The sequence below is a fragment of the Bombus huntii genome, chromosome 14 (genome assembly GCF_024542735.1).
Source record: "Bombus huntii isolate Logan2020A chromosome 14, iyBomHunt1.1, whole genome shotgun sequence".
NCBI classification, from domain to species: domain Eukaryota; kingdom Metazoa; phylum Arthropoda; class Insecta; order Hymenoptera; family Apidae; genus Bombus; species Bombus huntii.
Genome location: NC_066251.1, coordinates 2,078,669 through 2,094,795, shown reverse-complemented (window position 1 = coordinate 2,094,795; position 16,127 = coordinate 2,078,669). Strand labels below are relative to the sequence as shown.

At 35.2% G+C, this 16,127-nt stretch overlaps 1 protein-coding gene across 1 annotated transcript in view; it reads right to left on the bottom strand.

Annotated features, from left to right (window-relative positions):
• Window positions 1-16,127, bottom strand: part of LOC126872909 (E3 ubiquitin-protein ligase Rnf220-like) — a 201,987-nt gene that overhangs the window by 9,695 nt on the left and 176,165 nt on the right. Inside the window, exon 5 of the mRNA XM_050633167.1 lies at window positions 14-285. Coding sequence (XP_050489124.1) covers window positions 14-285 — 272 coding nt within the window. The remainder of the gene's footprint in view (window positions 1-13; window positions 286-16,127) is intronic.

Below are 16,127 nucleotides of genomic sequence, written 5' to 3'. Positions count from 1 at the left end.
ACTATTTATTTACCTGTCTATTGGCTTTAATTCTCTTGTAAGTCTCCCATCTTCCATGAGGCGTTCCATCAGCGGCTGATGGGGCATGGAGCATCGGTCCATGGGGATGGTCTTGAGGATGGCCAGGAGGCAAACTCGACCTTGACGCTCGCGCTCGAGAGGATGCCGACGATATCTTGTAAAGTCGGTCGAGTTCCTGAGCGAAATGTTGCTCCAATTCCTGCGGCCTTACAGTTACTCCGCACGCTGGGCAACAGGACGGATCCGATGGAAATTTCTTTTTGCCTAAAACACGATTACACCCTGTTACTGTCATCCTGTCACAAATTAAACCACGCATACTTCATTTCAAACGTATGTTCGTCCGCTTTCTATTCTATTCTATTCTAATTCTTCTTAACAACGAGAGATCTAAGAATGTCGGTAAGCGAATTAAGAATTTCGCGCGATTAAGCTCGTGCATGACGAGCAGAAGATTGTTTCAGAGAGAAGAGGCACAAAAAGGCACCATCACATTACGAAATAGAATTATATTCGACGAAAGCAACGAACGAATGTGACATAACCCCCAAAATAAGTTAAACAATATGATAGAAAATGTTTAGTACAAAAGTTACTCACACTAATTGAGTATGCTAATTTTAAACGTTCTTTCACCGTAGATTGATGAAGAATTTTTCTAAAATTCAGCGAGTTTACAGCGTAATTAATTTTCGTTTCGCGTAATTTTATTATATTCGCATATCCAACATACGTCGGATATATTCGTTCTTAAAAGAAACATTTATCAACCGAGGTCCAAAAGAATTGTGAGACTGAAAAATGTTAGTTTACAAAGAAGATTCCGGATGCAGAAGTCAAATAAACTGTGTCGAGTGGTTACACCTGTTACGTACCTTCCACGTTAACATAAATTTTAAGGAAACCTGTTTCATAGTAAAAATTATTTTCATACGGACTTGCACGCGATGCATCGTTCCTCTGTATTCGTTCAAATTCAGTCGATTAAACGTGTTAAAAGAATATGATAAATTGATCAACGCTTCGAAACGAAAAGCCCGCAAATCCTAATTATCGATAATTAAAAGAATCCTTTAATTCTATACATAGCGTATCGATTTTCCAATGTATCTCAATTTCTGTATTAATTAAAAACCGATAGCATCTAGCGAAATACGTTCGATAAAGGACGTTGGAAATTCGACAGGAAACTATCAAACCATAAGAACACGCGACTGTAACTATTAAAAATAATGCAAGTAATTAATTCATCCGAATAACTGTAACAAATTTAGCCATTGCAATTTATATCACAGAGAAACAATCTGAGAGAGAAACATTTGATTCGAATAAAAATTTGCATTTATAAATTGAGCAACGCTACAATTAGGTTCCTAACAAATGCCGTGTAAGTACACGATCTTTTCACTATAATAATTATAATTAAGAATAAATAATTAACTAAAAGTGAGAAAGTGTTCGAGTTGCTACTTTCCTATAGCAGGAAAAACTTTTCGAGGGCTGATACTTGGCGATCTAAAAATAAACGAAAGATCACGGTATTCCAAAATTCACGCAACTTGTCAGACAGCAGACATACTTTTGCTCCGAAAAATATCGAATGGCGTTGTTTATTTTCCAAAATTCTCGTTACGTGCCAGATTTTCACCAATTTTCCAATCGCGTTTCGACAGTAACGCGTTATACGCAGGATCCCTGTACCGCACGTTGCTGGGACTCGTCATCAGAGAGGAATAATTATGAAATTTTAGCAAAATTTGACCATTTTAGTCCGCAATTCTAAGAGTAACCGGACTAAAACTGTATTCCCATCTTGCTACTAATTTGCTGCCATTGAAATTTACAACTGCCAAGCATCACACCTGCGCTACGTATTATACTACGATACCGCGAGACCACTATACGTCCAATAACACACGTCCCAGTTCAATGAACGTTCAATTAAATATATACGTAAAATATTCGAATTTTCCAAACAAACGTAGAACGACTAATCTTGCAATTAAAACGCATGTTGAGAAAAATAAGCAGATATTCGGATACTTTGGGGCAAAAGTAGCCTAAACGACGTTCTCGTGGGTGGAAGTAAGTTAGTAGGGATTTGGCTGAACAGCCGTGAGAATCGTAAGTTACATCGACACGAAGAATCTTGTTTCGAAAAGCTACCGTGTGCCCTCACCGCTTCTGGCGTCGTTTATTTGGAGAACGGCAACCGGCTATTCTCGAGCCGTTTAACATATCCCGAAGCGGTTCTCTTCCCTCGTGTCCTTCCTCTTTTCTCTCTTACAAACCGATTCTATTCGTCTCTTTTCCAGTTTTCACCTCCCTTCCTCCTCGTCGCTCCAAGTCGCAAACTTTCTTCTCGTCTCAGTTTTCTTTTCCCCTTTCAATTAGGTACACTGGGAAATTTATGTCCGCGCCCCGGAATACCCCGTGTACTCGATATTCCGTTCTTTATTGAAACAGACACCTTCTGTTTCCTTTATAGGCATTGCGGATGGCTCCGATTGGAAATAATCGCGATGCAAAATACCGGCGAGTGCGTTTCCTCGTTCCAGCGTTTCATAATACAACGACAGTTCGCGTTCGATTATTGCACAATCCTGCCGATAGGATATTGGCCTGGAAATCTCGCCGGTTTACTGCTTATTATTTAGATTGATATTTCGAGCGCCTGCTCTCTTCAGCTAGACGAGCGAAGGTTAATTTGTCGTCGTACTTTTATCGCGTGTGCGTTTTTCAACGTACATTTTATGGGAATCGTACGCGAACAGCGAGATTCTTGGCGATCAGTTTCGTGAATTTTTATTTCATTTGGATTATTTTACCCCGCTGGGGGTAGCCACCCACATGATAACCAAACAACTAAAAAATTCTACCAAATGTCCAAATTGGACAAATTGTGAATGTGAAATATTGAATAAAAAAAGAAAGAAATTTGGATTGTTCGATCGAATCTTTGCGTGTGACGTTGATGATAATTCACTTGTTTGGAAATTATCCGACTATCGTTTGTACAGTAATATCAACGATAGTGTACTTGTTGAATCTAAAATGTTTGAATATTCGTTTGTACTGCGGCGATTAAAAAATCCAAGCTCCCTTTCCAAGAGACAAGTAAACTGAATTTTCGTATTCTAAGCTTTAGAAGAAATGTTAAAAAGAAGCAATAAAATTCCATACTGTTGAAAATGGAAGGTAAAGTTGATATTTTCCAGTAATTTTCTCGAAAGTTACGTCTAGTTTTGAAAAGTGTTTCGCAACAGCGAATGGCAATGTAAATTTGACGATATAAATTGATAAACGATTCCATAGAATGGCACTCGTCTGGAACTCGTAATCTTTTCGTAATCTTTGGAATTACAAGGCTGCTTCGGGTAGCGTAAGAACTCGTTCCTTCGGTCGTATAGTCTTATCGATGTTATCATCGAAACCCTGGAAAATCGTCAAGGGATGCGATTTCCATTTACAGAGTTCCATCTGCTGACATAATTAACGGAGGCAGTGCCATTTTCGCGTGCAAGGGTCTCGGATAAAAGGGGGCAAAAAAAAAAAAAAAAGAAAGGAAAGAAAGGGGAAACTCAATGGCTAAACCGCAAGGACCTTCTGAATGTTTTTATCCTTCATCTAAGATGTTCATTTTCTTAAGCACGACCTCCTACTTTTTCCCTTTTACGTTCACATGAATTACAAATTATAAATTTGAACGTTTTATAATATCGTCCATATCGCCCTTTAAATTACAATTTAAATTTTCATATAGTTTGTACACTTTTCGAAATTCTCACTTATGATGACGATATACCTCGGCACAACGAAACTATTGGGCTGGCAACTAAGTGATTGCGGATTTTGTTATTAGGTGGCAATGACAAAATCGGCAATCATTTAGTTTCCAACACAATATATTTCATATTTGTATCGTACGTCTATCTTCAATTTGTATCGAGATAAAAAATGCTTTTGATATTAAAGAATTAATTTGTAGAATATTTCACTTGACAAATATGAAATAAATTGTGTTGGAAACTAAATGATTACTGATTTTGTTATTAGGTGGCAATCATTTAGTTTCCAACACAATATATTTCATATTTGTATCGTACGTTTATCTTCCATTTGTATGGAACTAAAAAATGCTTTTAATATTAAAGAATTAATTTGTAGAATATTTCATTTGACAAATATGAAATATATTGTGTTGGAAACTAAGTGATTGTCACCTAATAACAAAATCAGCAATTACTTAGTTTCCAACAGAATATATTTCATATTTGTATCGTACGTTTATCTTCAATTTGTATCGAGATAAAAAATGCTTTTGATATTAAAGAATTAATTTGTAGAATATTTCACCTGACAAATATAAAATTTTGGATTTTGTCATTGCCACCTAATAACAAAATCAGCAATCATTTAGTTTCCAACACAATATATTTCATATTTGTATCGTACGTCTATCTTCCATTCTTATCGAGCTAAAAAATGTTTTTGATATTAAAGAATTAATTTGTAGAATATTTCACTTGAATCGAAAGTGGAACATTTCAATAGATGTTGAAAATACGATATCCAGATACAAGTGATGTAATAGCGATAAGTATTAAACAATATACCCTAACTAATACACTATACGTAATGTACAACGATACAAATAGATATATCATTTTTTTAAACAATGATTACAATAGAAGATATAGTACCAAATATAAAATATCGCAGGTTAGGTATAAATCGGTGGATTTGCGACAGAACGAAGAAAATTTAAAATTGAAATTTTATCGAATCTGCTTGGAAATTTTTATGCAAACGTAAGAAATTTAAATAACGAAAGCGTTTAATCAAACTACGTGCAAACGGGAAATCGTTATCGTAATATAAATTTTGCAAATTTTTTTTTTTTTTCAAGGAAAATCAGAGTTGCTTCACTTCCTGACTTCTTTCGTTCATTTCCTTTCTTCTACTTACTTTCCAGCGTTTCTGCCCTTTCGTAACTGCTTTCGCTGCTCTTTGCCCCTCGTTTCGATAAAACGACGATGCTACTCCCTTCGTCGTCGCGAGAAGCTATCTCCCGCGACTCTGACCATAACCGCGCTATCATTTACACTTTAAAACGACTACGGAAGATAGAGTGGTAGCGTATCTTTAATTAAAAGAGTCGGCTGCCTAGGAGTGCGGAATGAAAAGATTCTTCTCACTCTACGTCGTAAGGGTATCGCGTTATTAAAGGGCGAATCTACCGAAAAAATTCTGAATAAAACCATTTTTGTTATTTGCTCTACCTGAAGTACAATTACTTTTATTCTTCATATATGTAACAATAAAAAAAATATTTATTTAATGCTACATAATTTTTAGGAGAATAAAAAAAAATTTAAAAGTGATTATTAGATATGATGTCTATATATACAGGGTGGTTGGTAACTGGTGGTGCAAGCGGAAAGGGGGTGATTCTAGACGAAAAAAGAAGTCGAAAATATAGAATAAAAATTTTTCGTTCGAGGCTTTGTTTTCGAGAAAATCGACTTTGAATTTTCGCTCGGTACGCGTGCGGCACGTTATAACGAATCTCAAAGTCGATTTTCTCGAAAACAAAGCCTCGAACGAAAAATTTTTATTCTATATTTTCGACCTCTTTTTTCGCGTAGAATCACCCCCTTTCCGCTTGTACCACCAGTTATCAACCACTCTGTATATAAAAGCAGGTATTCATTGCAAACATATACTCAGTGAAAAATTAGTATATACGCTACGAACAGTAGTCTCAAACGTACAATTACCGCTAAAGACAATCTCGCTGCATATCGTAGCTTATTAATATAATTGACTGTTCAGATACTTGGCGAAATATATGCGTGCCACAAGTATAATTCCTATATTCCATCCTCTATTTTCACACCTGTTTCAAGTTTCACCAACGTGTACAAATACGATAGTAGTGTCTCGTTACGATGCCAACGAAATTTCTATATCTTTCGTATCAGGTTAAAAAGTGTCTTTCTTTCGCAGACACGTGTTTTACAACGATGCATCTTTACACAAACACGAAACCTAATCTGTCAAACGTTGTGATTCGTATCATGATAAAACAAAACGTATATACATAATTCGATAAAATCTTGTGCTTTTATTATTTCCTTGCAAAAGAAAAGAAACTTTTCGGACGACCCAATACATAATTATATTTTGATTTTTAACACAAACGGAGAAATATTTATGGCGTTTCAGAGTGCAAGGAATTTATCTGTAAATTCTCTACCCTGGCTGAAAGATGGCAATACAACTTTTTATTACACGAAAGGGAAATAAAACTTTCCATGGTATAATTAATTGAATTTACGAACAAGCATACGAGTAAAAGTGTTTTACGTAACATACAAAAAGACGTATAAAACTCGAACAAGACCTGGATGAAAAACTCGAAAGGAAGTAGGCGAGGAGAAACGCACCCTATAAATTAAACGTTTGAAAAACACAAAAACCAGACTGAAGAAGCGCTAAACGAATAAAACGTTAGGTGAAAATTTATCTACACGAGTGCGTACACGAGTTTCAACGAGAATACGAATATTACGTTTATTCGTACAAGTACTTTTTCTTCGAGAAACGAATAAGAAGAGAAAAGAAAATGTCGCGTTTTGTTCGTTAAAAGCCAGCAGACAAACAAATTAATCATCGACGCGTATTCATACTTTCTCATTCTCCTACTTTCTTCTCGTTTTCTCCACGCAACATCGAGTCGGTTATTCCGATAAATTAATATCACAACGTTTCCGATGTATTTATTAAACAGGTTACTATTTTTCAGCTCGCTGTATTACATATTCGCACATATCTTATACGATTTCGCAAACGTATTTGTAGCAGCATTCATGAAAGATTCAAGAAAGAAGGATGCCCGACTCCTATGTCGATGAAATACAAGCTGCAGGTAATTAGCTGGGAGCTCGTGCAGTATTTACGGCCATTTAATCCGGATAGAGCAATTAGTATATATCGATGGTGCCAGGTTGGTGGTTACAGATGTAGGATAGGCCCCTACCTACCACGTATAATCCGGTTTTAATTAAATAACTGAGTCTCTGTCTCTCTCTTCCCCCCTTTTAACTCTCCATGCCAGTCACCCTCTGCCTTTTTCTTTCGAACTTGCTTCCGTACAACTTCTATTGGACTTAACGTAACGAAAACAATCGAACATCCGAGTTTCCATGCGAATTTTTTGACAATTATTCTCCTTCCGAAATGTAAGATCGACAGATGTATTTTTGGTATTTTTAGATGCTATAAATGTAGAAAGGTTTTAGATATAAATATCGTCAAACTTTGTGAAATAGTTCTGGTTTATTTCATTTGTTAAGTTACCATTTATATGTTTCTATTTGTATAGCGTTGTATAGCGTTTGGTTCGATGATGTGTACACATTCGTACCATCGAGAGGATTGACACAAAAAGGCTTAACAAATGAAAGTAAATGTGATTTAAGTAGATGATCGTTTTATCTGCAGGTATAAACCTGTGTGAAAAATTCAGCAAAATTTGTAACTTTCAGAAGTATAACTGCTAACTATTTTAAGCAGAAGACTACGTGTATTGGATTGGTAAATAAGCAATCGCTTAGTTGCCAATCCAATATATAGAGAAGCTAAGACTATGTATTTTAATCTAAAATTATTACGATGGTTATCTTTTCACGTAGACGATTCAGAAATTTACAGACAATTGAAAAAAAAATAAAGAAGTCGATATTATGCGTTGTATTTAATGTTTCATTTATTCCTCCATCCGCAAACTTATCTCATCGCAGATTTCTTAGGTTTTTGTGTGTCAAAAAATTCCCCAAAGCTCCTGAATACTCCTGAGAGTTTCCAGAATATCGTGCAATAGCTTTTTTATCGCCACGCGTTACCTTAATCTTTCTAAGCAGAGGAACGTTTTAATAGAAGTTACTTTAATAATAAAAGATTGCTTTAATAATATTATTTCAATTGTAAAACATTGCTAATATACACGACGATACGCTTCTTCACGATGAATATTTATAAAATATAAATAGGAAATAAAAATTACTCGACAGCTTCTTAAACTATTTAAAAACGTCTTATCAGTTGGCTGGTCGAACTCTGTTTAAAATTATCGGAATTTGACAAAACGCGTAGTCCGAAAAGGAAAGGCGAGTCGAAGCATTCTCTGGCGTCGGTGTGATCGTAACTCGATAACAATGGTTCGAATAACAAAAATAAATCGCACGTATGTACGTGATACTCGAGTTGAGAAAATATTCGAACTTTAAGTCAGCGGTGAGTGCGGTGAAACGTACCGTACGGTATAGCTCGTTGGCCAGAAAGGGTTGTCGGTGGTTTCGTGCCATGGCGTCACCATCACCGAATCCCTCAGGCATTTAACCGCAACTGTTGTCTCGATGGGCTGGGTTACTGCCCCTGGACACGTCGCCACGATCATCGTCCTTTACTTCTGCAATATGCTCTTTCGCTAATCTGTTTCGTGGCTTCGTTTTCTTTCAGCGAGGCGCGCGTCATTCTTACGAAAAAGGAATTTTTACGAAAATTCTTTGCATTCTCGCCAACAGATTTGCTTGACAATTCCTCCGACCGTTGATTTCATCGGAGCATCAATTATCTGTTAAAGGAATTTCGTTTATGTGCCTCGATTAAAGCGAGCAACCTCTGTAGTGATTTAAGTTTAAAAATATCTCTACGTATACAAGTTGGAAATATAATAAAAATTTCATTTTTACGCTTCCATTAGGCGACAATGACAAAATCCGTAATCACTTAGTTTCCAAGACAGAATATTCCATATTTGTCGAGTGAAATATTCTACAAATTAATTCTTTAGTATTAAAAGCATTTTTTAGCTCGATACAAATTGAAGATAAAGGTACGATACAAATATGAAATATATTCTGTTGGAAAGTAAGCGATTGCCACCTAATAACAAAGTCAGCAGTCATTTAGTTTCCAACACAATTTATTTCATATTTGTCGAGTGAAATATTTTACAAATTAATTCTTTAATACTAAAAGAATTTTTTAGCACGATACAAATTGAAGATAGACGTACGGTACAAATATGAAATATATCGTGTTGGAAACTAAGTAAGATTTCGTTATTAGGTGACAATCACTTAGTTTCCAACACAATATATTTCATATTTGTCAAATGAAATATTCTACAAATTAATTCTTTAATATTAAAAGAATTTTTTAGCACGATACAAATTGAAGATAGACGTACGGTACAAATACGAAATCTATTGTGTTGTAAACTAAGTAATTGCTGATTTTGTTATTAGGTGGCAATCACTTAGTTTTCAACACAATATATTTCATATTTGTCAAATGAAATATTCTACAAATTAATTCTTTAATATTAAAAGCATTTTTTAGTTCCATACAAATGGAAGATAAACGTACGGTACAAATATGAAATATATCGTGTTGGAAACTAAATTGTCATTAGGAGGCAATAACAAAATCCACAATTTTATATTTGTCAGGTGAAACGTTCTACAAATTAATTCTGTAATACTAAAAGAATTTTTTAGCGCGATGCAAATTGAAGATAAACGTACGATACAAATATGAAATATATTGTGTTGGAAACTAAATGATTGCGGATTTTGTCATTAGAAGGCAATAACAAAATCCACAATTTTATATTTGTCAGATGAAATGTTCTACAAATTAATTTTTTAATACTAAAAGAATTTTTTAGCACGATGCAAATTGAAGATAAACGTACGATACAAATATGAAATATATTGTGATGGAAACTAAATGATTGCGGATTTTGTCATTAGGAGGCAATAACAAAATCCACAATTTTATATTTGTCAGATGAAATGTTCTACAAATTAATTTTTTAATACTAAAAGAATTTTTTAGCGCGATGCAAATTGAAGATAAACGTACGATACAAATATGAAATATATTGTGTTGGAAACTAAATGATTGCGGATTTTGTCATTAGGAGGCAATAACAAAATTCACAATTTTATATTTGTCAGATGAAATGTTCTACAAATTAATTCTGTAATACTAAAAGAATTTTTTAGCGCGATGCAAATTGAAGATAAACGTACGGTACAAATATGAAATATATCGTGTTGGAAACTAAGTAATTGCTGATTTTGTTATTAGGTGGCAATCACTTAGTTTTCAACACAATATATTTCATATTTGTCAAATGAAATATTCTACAAATTAATTCTTTAATATTAAAAGCACTTTTTAGTTCCATACAAATGGAAGATAAACGTACGGTACAAATATGAAATATATCGTGTTGGAAACTAAATTGTCATTAGGAGGCAATAACAAAATCCACAATTTTATATTTGTCAGGTGAAACGTTCTACAAATTAATTCTTTAATACTAAAAGAATTTTTTAGCGCGATGCAAATTGAAGATAGACGTACGGTACAAATACGAAATATATTCTGTTGGAAACTAAGTGATTGCGGATTTTATCATTGCCACCTAATGAGAAAATCCGCAATCACTTAGTTGCCAACCCGATAACAGCTAAAATGTCTATTTTAATAAATTCTCCGTGTATATGGAGAAATAACGAAGTCGTATGAACCGGCAGAAAACTAAGAAGAAACTGATACACAAGGAATCTACTAAAAGTCATAAAATCTTTGGCTACTTGTTCTTCTACCTGTTCGTATATGCAGCCGGTACATAAATCGAAATTGTTAATTAAATATTTATGATTTCTTAAGATCTCCAGATTTCCCTTGAATCTCCTTTACATCGTCGTACGAGCTGGGCATCGTTGCTCTACACAGTTTTAATATCGTTGGTTTTCTATGATCGCAACCTGTCGTCTTGGGTAAACTCGCCTCGCTAAGGAAAAAGCTAAATGTACACCGCAGGATACCGCCATCAGAGACTCGATACACTGTGAGAGTCGTCCTTAAAAGTGGAACGTTATGCGGTAATGCCGCAGTGACTATCTAACTTTTGCAATTTATTTTCTTATTTATTCGTTGCTATCTCTTGCCAACGGCATCCTTCGCCGAGGCTACTAATCCACGGAACAATTTTTAGGCAGATCAGTTTTTACGAACCACGTACCTACGCATTCTTCTTACGATAACAGTGTGCGTGTTCGCCGTATTAGAAAATATTGCAAATTACAAAAAAGTTCGATTTCAGAACAAACACGACGATAATCATCGTTGGTCGAGCTGTACCAAGTATGGCAACGCATACAACTCACATGTCAGACTATGTGTCAGCTTCTACAAAACGGATCGAGACGAAACGTATCCTATTTTCTTCGCCGGACGCTAAACTGTACAGCGAAGAAAATTCCATCGGATTCCGTTGGCCAGGTTTTACGTAACGCGAGTACAGACAGAAAAATGCAAAAAACTAAGTGTTTCTTTTTTTTTTTTAATTAATATACAGACACGATCCTACTGTTTCACGAGATGTATGAGTTTCCTTACGTCTTCATTTCTTCAGTTACGTTCGCATAAATAAGAAATTACGTGAATATTCTATCTACGATGAACATGAAAATAACGTAAGATAGCAGATAGCAAACATGAAAAGACGGTGAAACGTTTCACAGGAAACTGAATACGGCGAGGGAAATTTATTATCTTAAATTTGTTCTAATTTGGAAATAAATTCGTCGATAAATTGACTGGCATAATCTGATATCTTGGCTGTTGCAATTCAACGGAAACTTTGCAACATTTGATAACGTAAAATTTGCTACGTTCGTAACACGTAAAGTGTCGCATGCAGCTGCCTATTTAAGTCTGACAGTCATCGGCGAACGGAATCTCCTTAAAGAAAGAAGAAAAGAAAAAAAAAAGAAAAAATAAGAAAAGAAAGAAAGAGAAAAGGAAATGGTCACATTTGACCATCAGGACTATAAACGTTGGCGACTGAGCTTGTTAAAGATTTGTTCTGTCGCGTACGGTAACAACGCTGTTTAAAATTCACGTCTGAAGACGAGGCAGGAAAAGATGCATGATCGTTTGCGAATGATCCGACTCGACATGTTTAAGAACTGGTTTCTTTTAAGCGGCAAGTCAGCGCCAATCAGCGCTGGTCGTATTAGCAGCCCACGAGGAAAGTATCGCGATGTTTGCCAATAAAATTTGTTAATTTAAGCAAGGTCTTTCTATGTTTCGTCTCCTTAACTTCTCAGAGATACAGGGTGTGTCGAAAATATTCGTATAACAGCGATGTGTTAAATACAAGAAGGAATGCGCTAATTGAATTTCAACAGCAGAGTTCCATGAAACAGAATTACGAAGAATTTTATACTAAAATAAAAATTATATTAAATCCGAACGTGAAAAATGCACGGCAGATATATAGCATGCAAAAATATACAAAATATCCATAGCAGAGCATTCGTTATAATTATACCGCGGATATTTATGCAAATTCATATTTTTATCTGTATAATTAAAAAACTGGAAGTTAAATAAGCAATTGCTTTTCCAAATATCGTAACACGTAACACGTTTTTTCCCCTATTTTATATATTTCTGCATTACGTTCGTTCTGTAGATTTTTGTATCTTCAAAATTCCCTAATCTGGCTATGATATTAACAGGCGAAACAAATTTCTGCCTGCGATTCTATTCCACGAATTGTTCACAAATTTGCATACGACAGAGCCACGGTGCAGTTGTTAGAGCGTGACCGTATTATATAAATTCTAGCAAATTAATAAATAAATCGAAATATCCGCTGTGATCCGAAGTTTTGCAACCGATGCTTCCTACACGTTTTTCACGAAGAAAAACGTTCGCTGATAGTATGTTGCGCGAACGTATTACCTTCCCTACGAATTCCTAATTTATAGCGTAATTTCTCCGCAAACACATCCCGTCGTAAACCTCACGAGCGATTTGATCGCGCAATAAAACATAAGATTGACTAAGAATATTTCGATATGAAGGGTAGCAATAGCAATAATTATCATCGATGTATTTATACCGAGTGGAAGCGAAGACAAGGGCAACACGCGAATGAATGGAACGTACAAGAAGAACGAAACGAAAGAAGAACGAAACAGCGAAAGAGCGCGGCGATGTTCATTTGGTCGGTGAAATATTAAAATAGCTGGTTGGCCGGTCTCGTAAGAAAGTAATGGGATCGCAGTACATACGCGAAGTAGTAAGAACGGCGATCGCGCCAACTCCATCATTATTAACGCCTTTTCGTTCTACGCTGCACGAGAGCACACCTGTCGTACCGATCATCTCGATCTTAATCGACCGCTTAATTATCTCAATACCGATCAGACCGGGCGTAAATCGAAGATACGGAGCAGGCAAACGCAACGAGTCACAGACAGATTCGAAGCAGAAAGTGCAACAACGTGTCGATTATTTACAGCTGTTTCTTAGTTCGCTTTATGAATACCGCGACACGTTAATAAGAGCAGTAAATTGCTGTGTAAGCTGCTGGCTAATGGTGATCGAGCAAAGGAACGATAATGACAGAAATTAACATCTAGACACGTGTGATTACTTGTAATTAATAATAGAAAAAAAAATACAAGTTTTCTAAGTTTTTCTATTCGACTAAATACTTGTACAAATCACTGTATATCAGATATACTGTTTTTTTTTTTTTTTTTTTTTTTTTAATATTTCACATTCACAATTTGTCCAATTTGGACATTTGGTAGAATTTTTTAGCTGTTTGATTATCATGTGACCTGGACACTGCTATTACACAGAAATATTCTAAATGAGGAGAGATGCATATTATTGTACCCTTGAATATACATTATGTTTTGGGTTGCAAGGTATAGGAACAAAAAAATTTATAAACAGACTTCTATTTATGTTCCTTGTAGCCCCTAGCTAAAGCTATAAGCTTCACTTTTTTGGTAATGCCCTTTTGCTGTCGTTCCTCTATCAGTCAACCTCAACAATATCGTATATTAAATGAATAAATAATGATAACAATTTACTTGATTTTCACCTCATACACTATGCCTGTATTTATACTTGTTTCAATATATTTTTCTATTACAAATTCATCCACTCGTTCCTCTATCAGTCAACCTCAACAATATCTTATATTAAATGAATAAATAATGATAACAATTTACTTGATTTTCACCTCATACACTATGCCTGTATTTATACTTGTTTCAATATATTTTTCTATTACAAATTCATCCACTCGTTCCTCTATCAGTCAACCTCAACCTCAACAAAAACAAAACAAAAGAAAACAAAACATTATTCATGGAATGGTCTGATTAAACGATTACGTAAATTTGTTTATTAAACCATTACGTAAATATTAGATTATGGTTTGCAAAAATAACGCAGCAAGCGTATAATCGTCGGAATTTCAAAATGTATCTGTTCGGGAGATCGATTGGTAAGGAAATCCGATGTTTAACCTGAACGTTTAACCGAAGGGATCAGGAAGAAATTTGAGAAGGAAGGTCTGTCGAGTTAACAGCCAGGCTTTTCCATTTCTGTCGTAAAGTAGCGCGCACGAGATAAGGAAAATTCGGTATGCATGAAAGGGAGCTTGTCCTTGGACCAGACCCTTTCAGGAAGTCTGTACTTATGAAAGCTCGTGCATGCAGAGCAATCGAGAACCTCGGCGAACCCTTATATCCATAACGGGCGAACTTATGGTGCATCGTTTAACTCTGATAAATTGGTGAATATTACGCAAGTAGGACAATATCTATCGAATAACGATATGAGAACAATCTGGCCATCGAATTAAGAACGCGCAAGTTTCGTATAATATAAAACGAGATTCAAAAGTGATTACGCAGTTTGAACGCGTAAGAAATTTATTGGAAAACATATGGTACGTCGTGTAGATTGGAAACCGATTGAAAAAGGATAAAGTTTCGCGATCGAGATTATGTGCTTTTGTACTATCTGAAATATTTATTAAGAAGCAAATCAACTTCTCTAAATATGCAACAAGCTATACCACATCGTAAAATACATTGGAACGTATTATGGCAAAATTACGATATAATCTCGCTGCGTGTATCAGCGTCTAGTTTCTATGGTTTGAAGACAAGTGAAAAGTTCAAGCGTACAGAACAAACCGTAATAACGCAAAGGATAAGATCAGGACACACTCGACTGACACGTACGTACGTACTGAGAAATAGACCATGTGTTTAGTATATGACATTTGCAATGTGAGATTATCGATCAGCCACGCGATCCTACAGATATTAAACGGAATTGAATAAAACAATAAATTGGATATAAAAATATAAAAATAGTTGCTGATGAAATAATTGATAATAATGAAATATTTAAAAAATTCGATTGTTCGTTCTATTGGGCTGGCAACTAAGTGATTGCGGATTTTCTCATTAGGTGGCAATAACAAAATCCGCAATCACTTAGTTTACAACACAATAGATTTCGTATTTGTACCGTACGTCTATCTTCAATTTGTATCGAGCTAAAAAATGATTTTAATACTAAAAAATTAATTTGTAGAACATTTCACTTGACAAATATAAAATTTTGGATTTTGTCATTGCCACCTAATGACAAAATCCGCGATCATTTAGTTTCCAACACAATATATTTCGTATTTGTACCGTACGTTTATCTTCCATTCGTATCGAGCTAAAAAATGATTTTAATGTTAAAGAATTAATTTGCGATGGTAGACTTTTACTGAGATGGTAGAATTAATGGAAATGAAGTTATCATGTTTTGTGTGTATCATATGGGAATATTATTCTCCGTAGCATGGATCGATATAACGAGACATTGTTTAAGCAATAAATGTTTCATCCAAGTTTTTCCGTCTCACGTTGACAAGATTTTATATCGTAATTCAAAAGCTGGCCCCTTGTCGACTCTGTGAAATTTAGTTTCTCTGATGCTTCGTCGTAAAGAAGTATTCCGTTCTCGCGTGACACATGTTTTCAAGCAAGATACGCACATAAATTGAAGGAATACGCGCGAAGAAAACGTGTTCCGCGAGAAAAGCCGAGGGTCTTCTAATTCGCTTTTACAGCCTCCGACGCGAGTCTCGCTGCTGATAAAAAAATAAAAACATCGTCACTTCGCCATTTGTACACAAGGCAATCGTA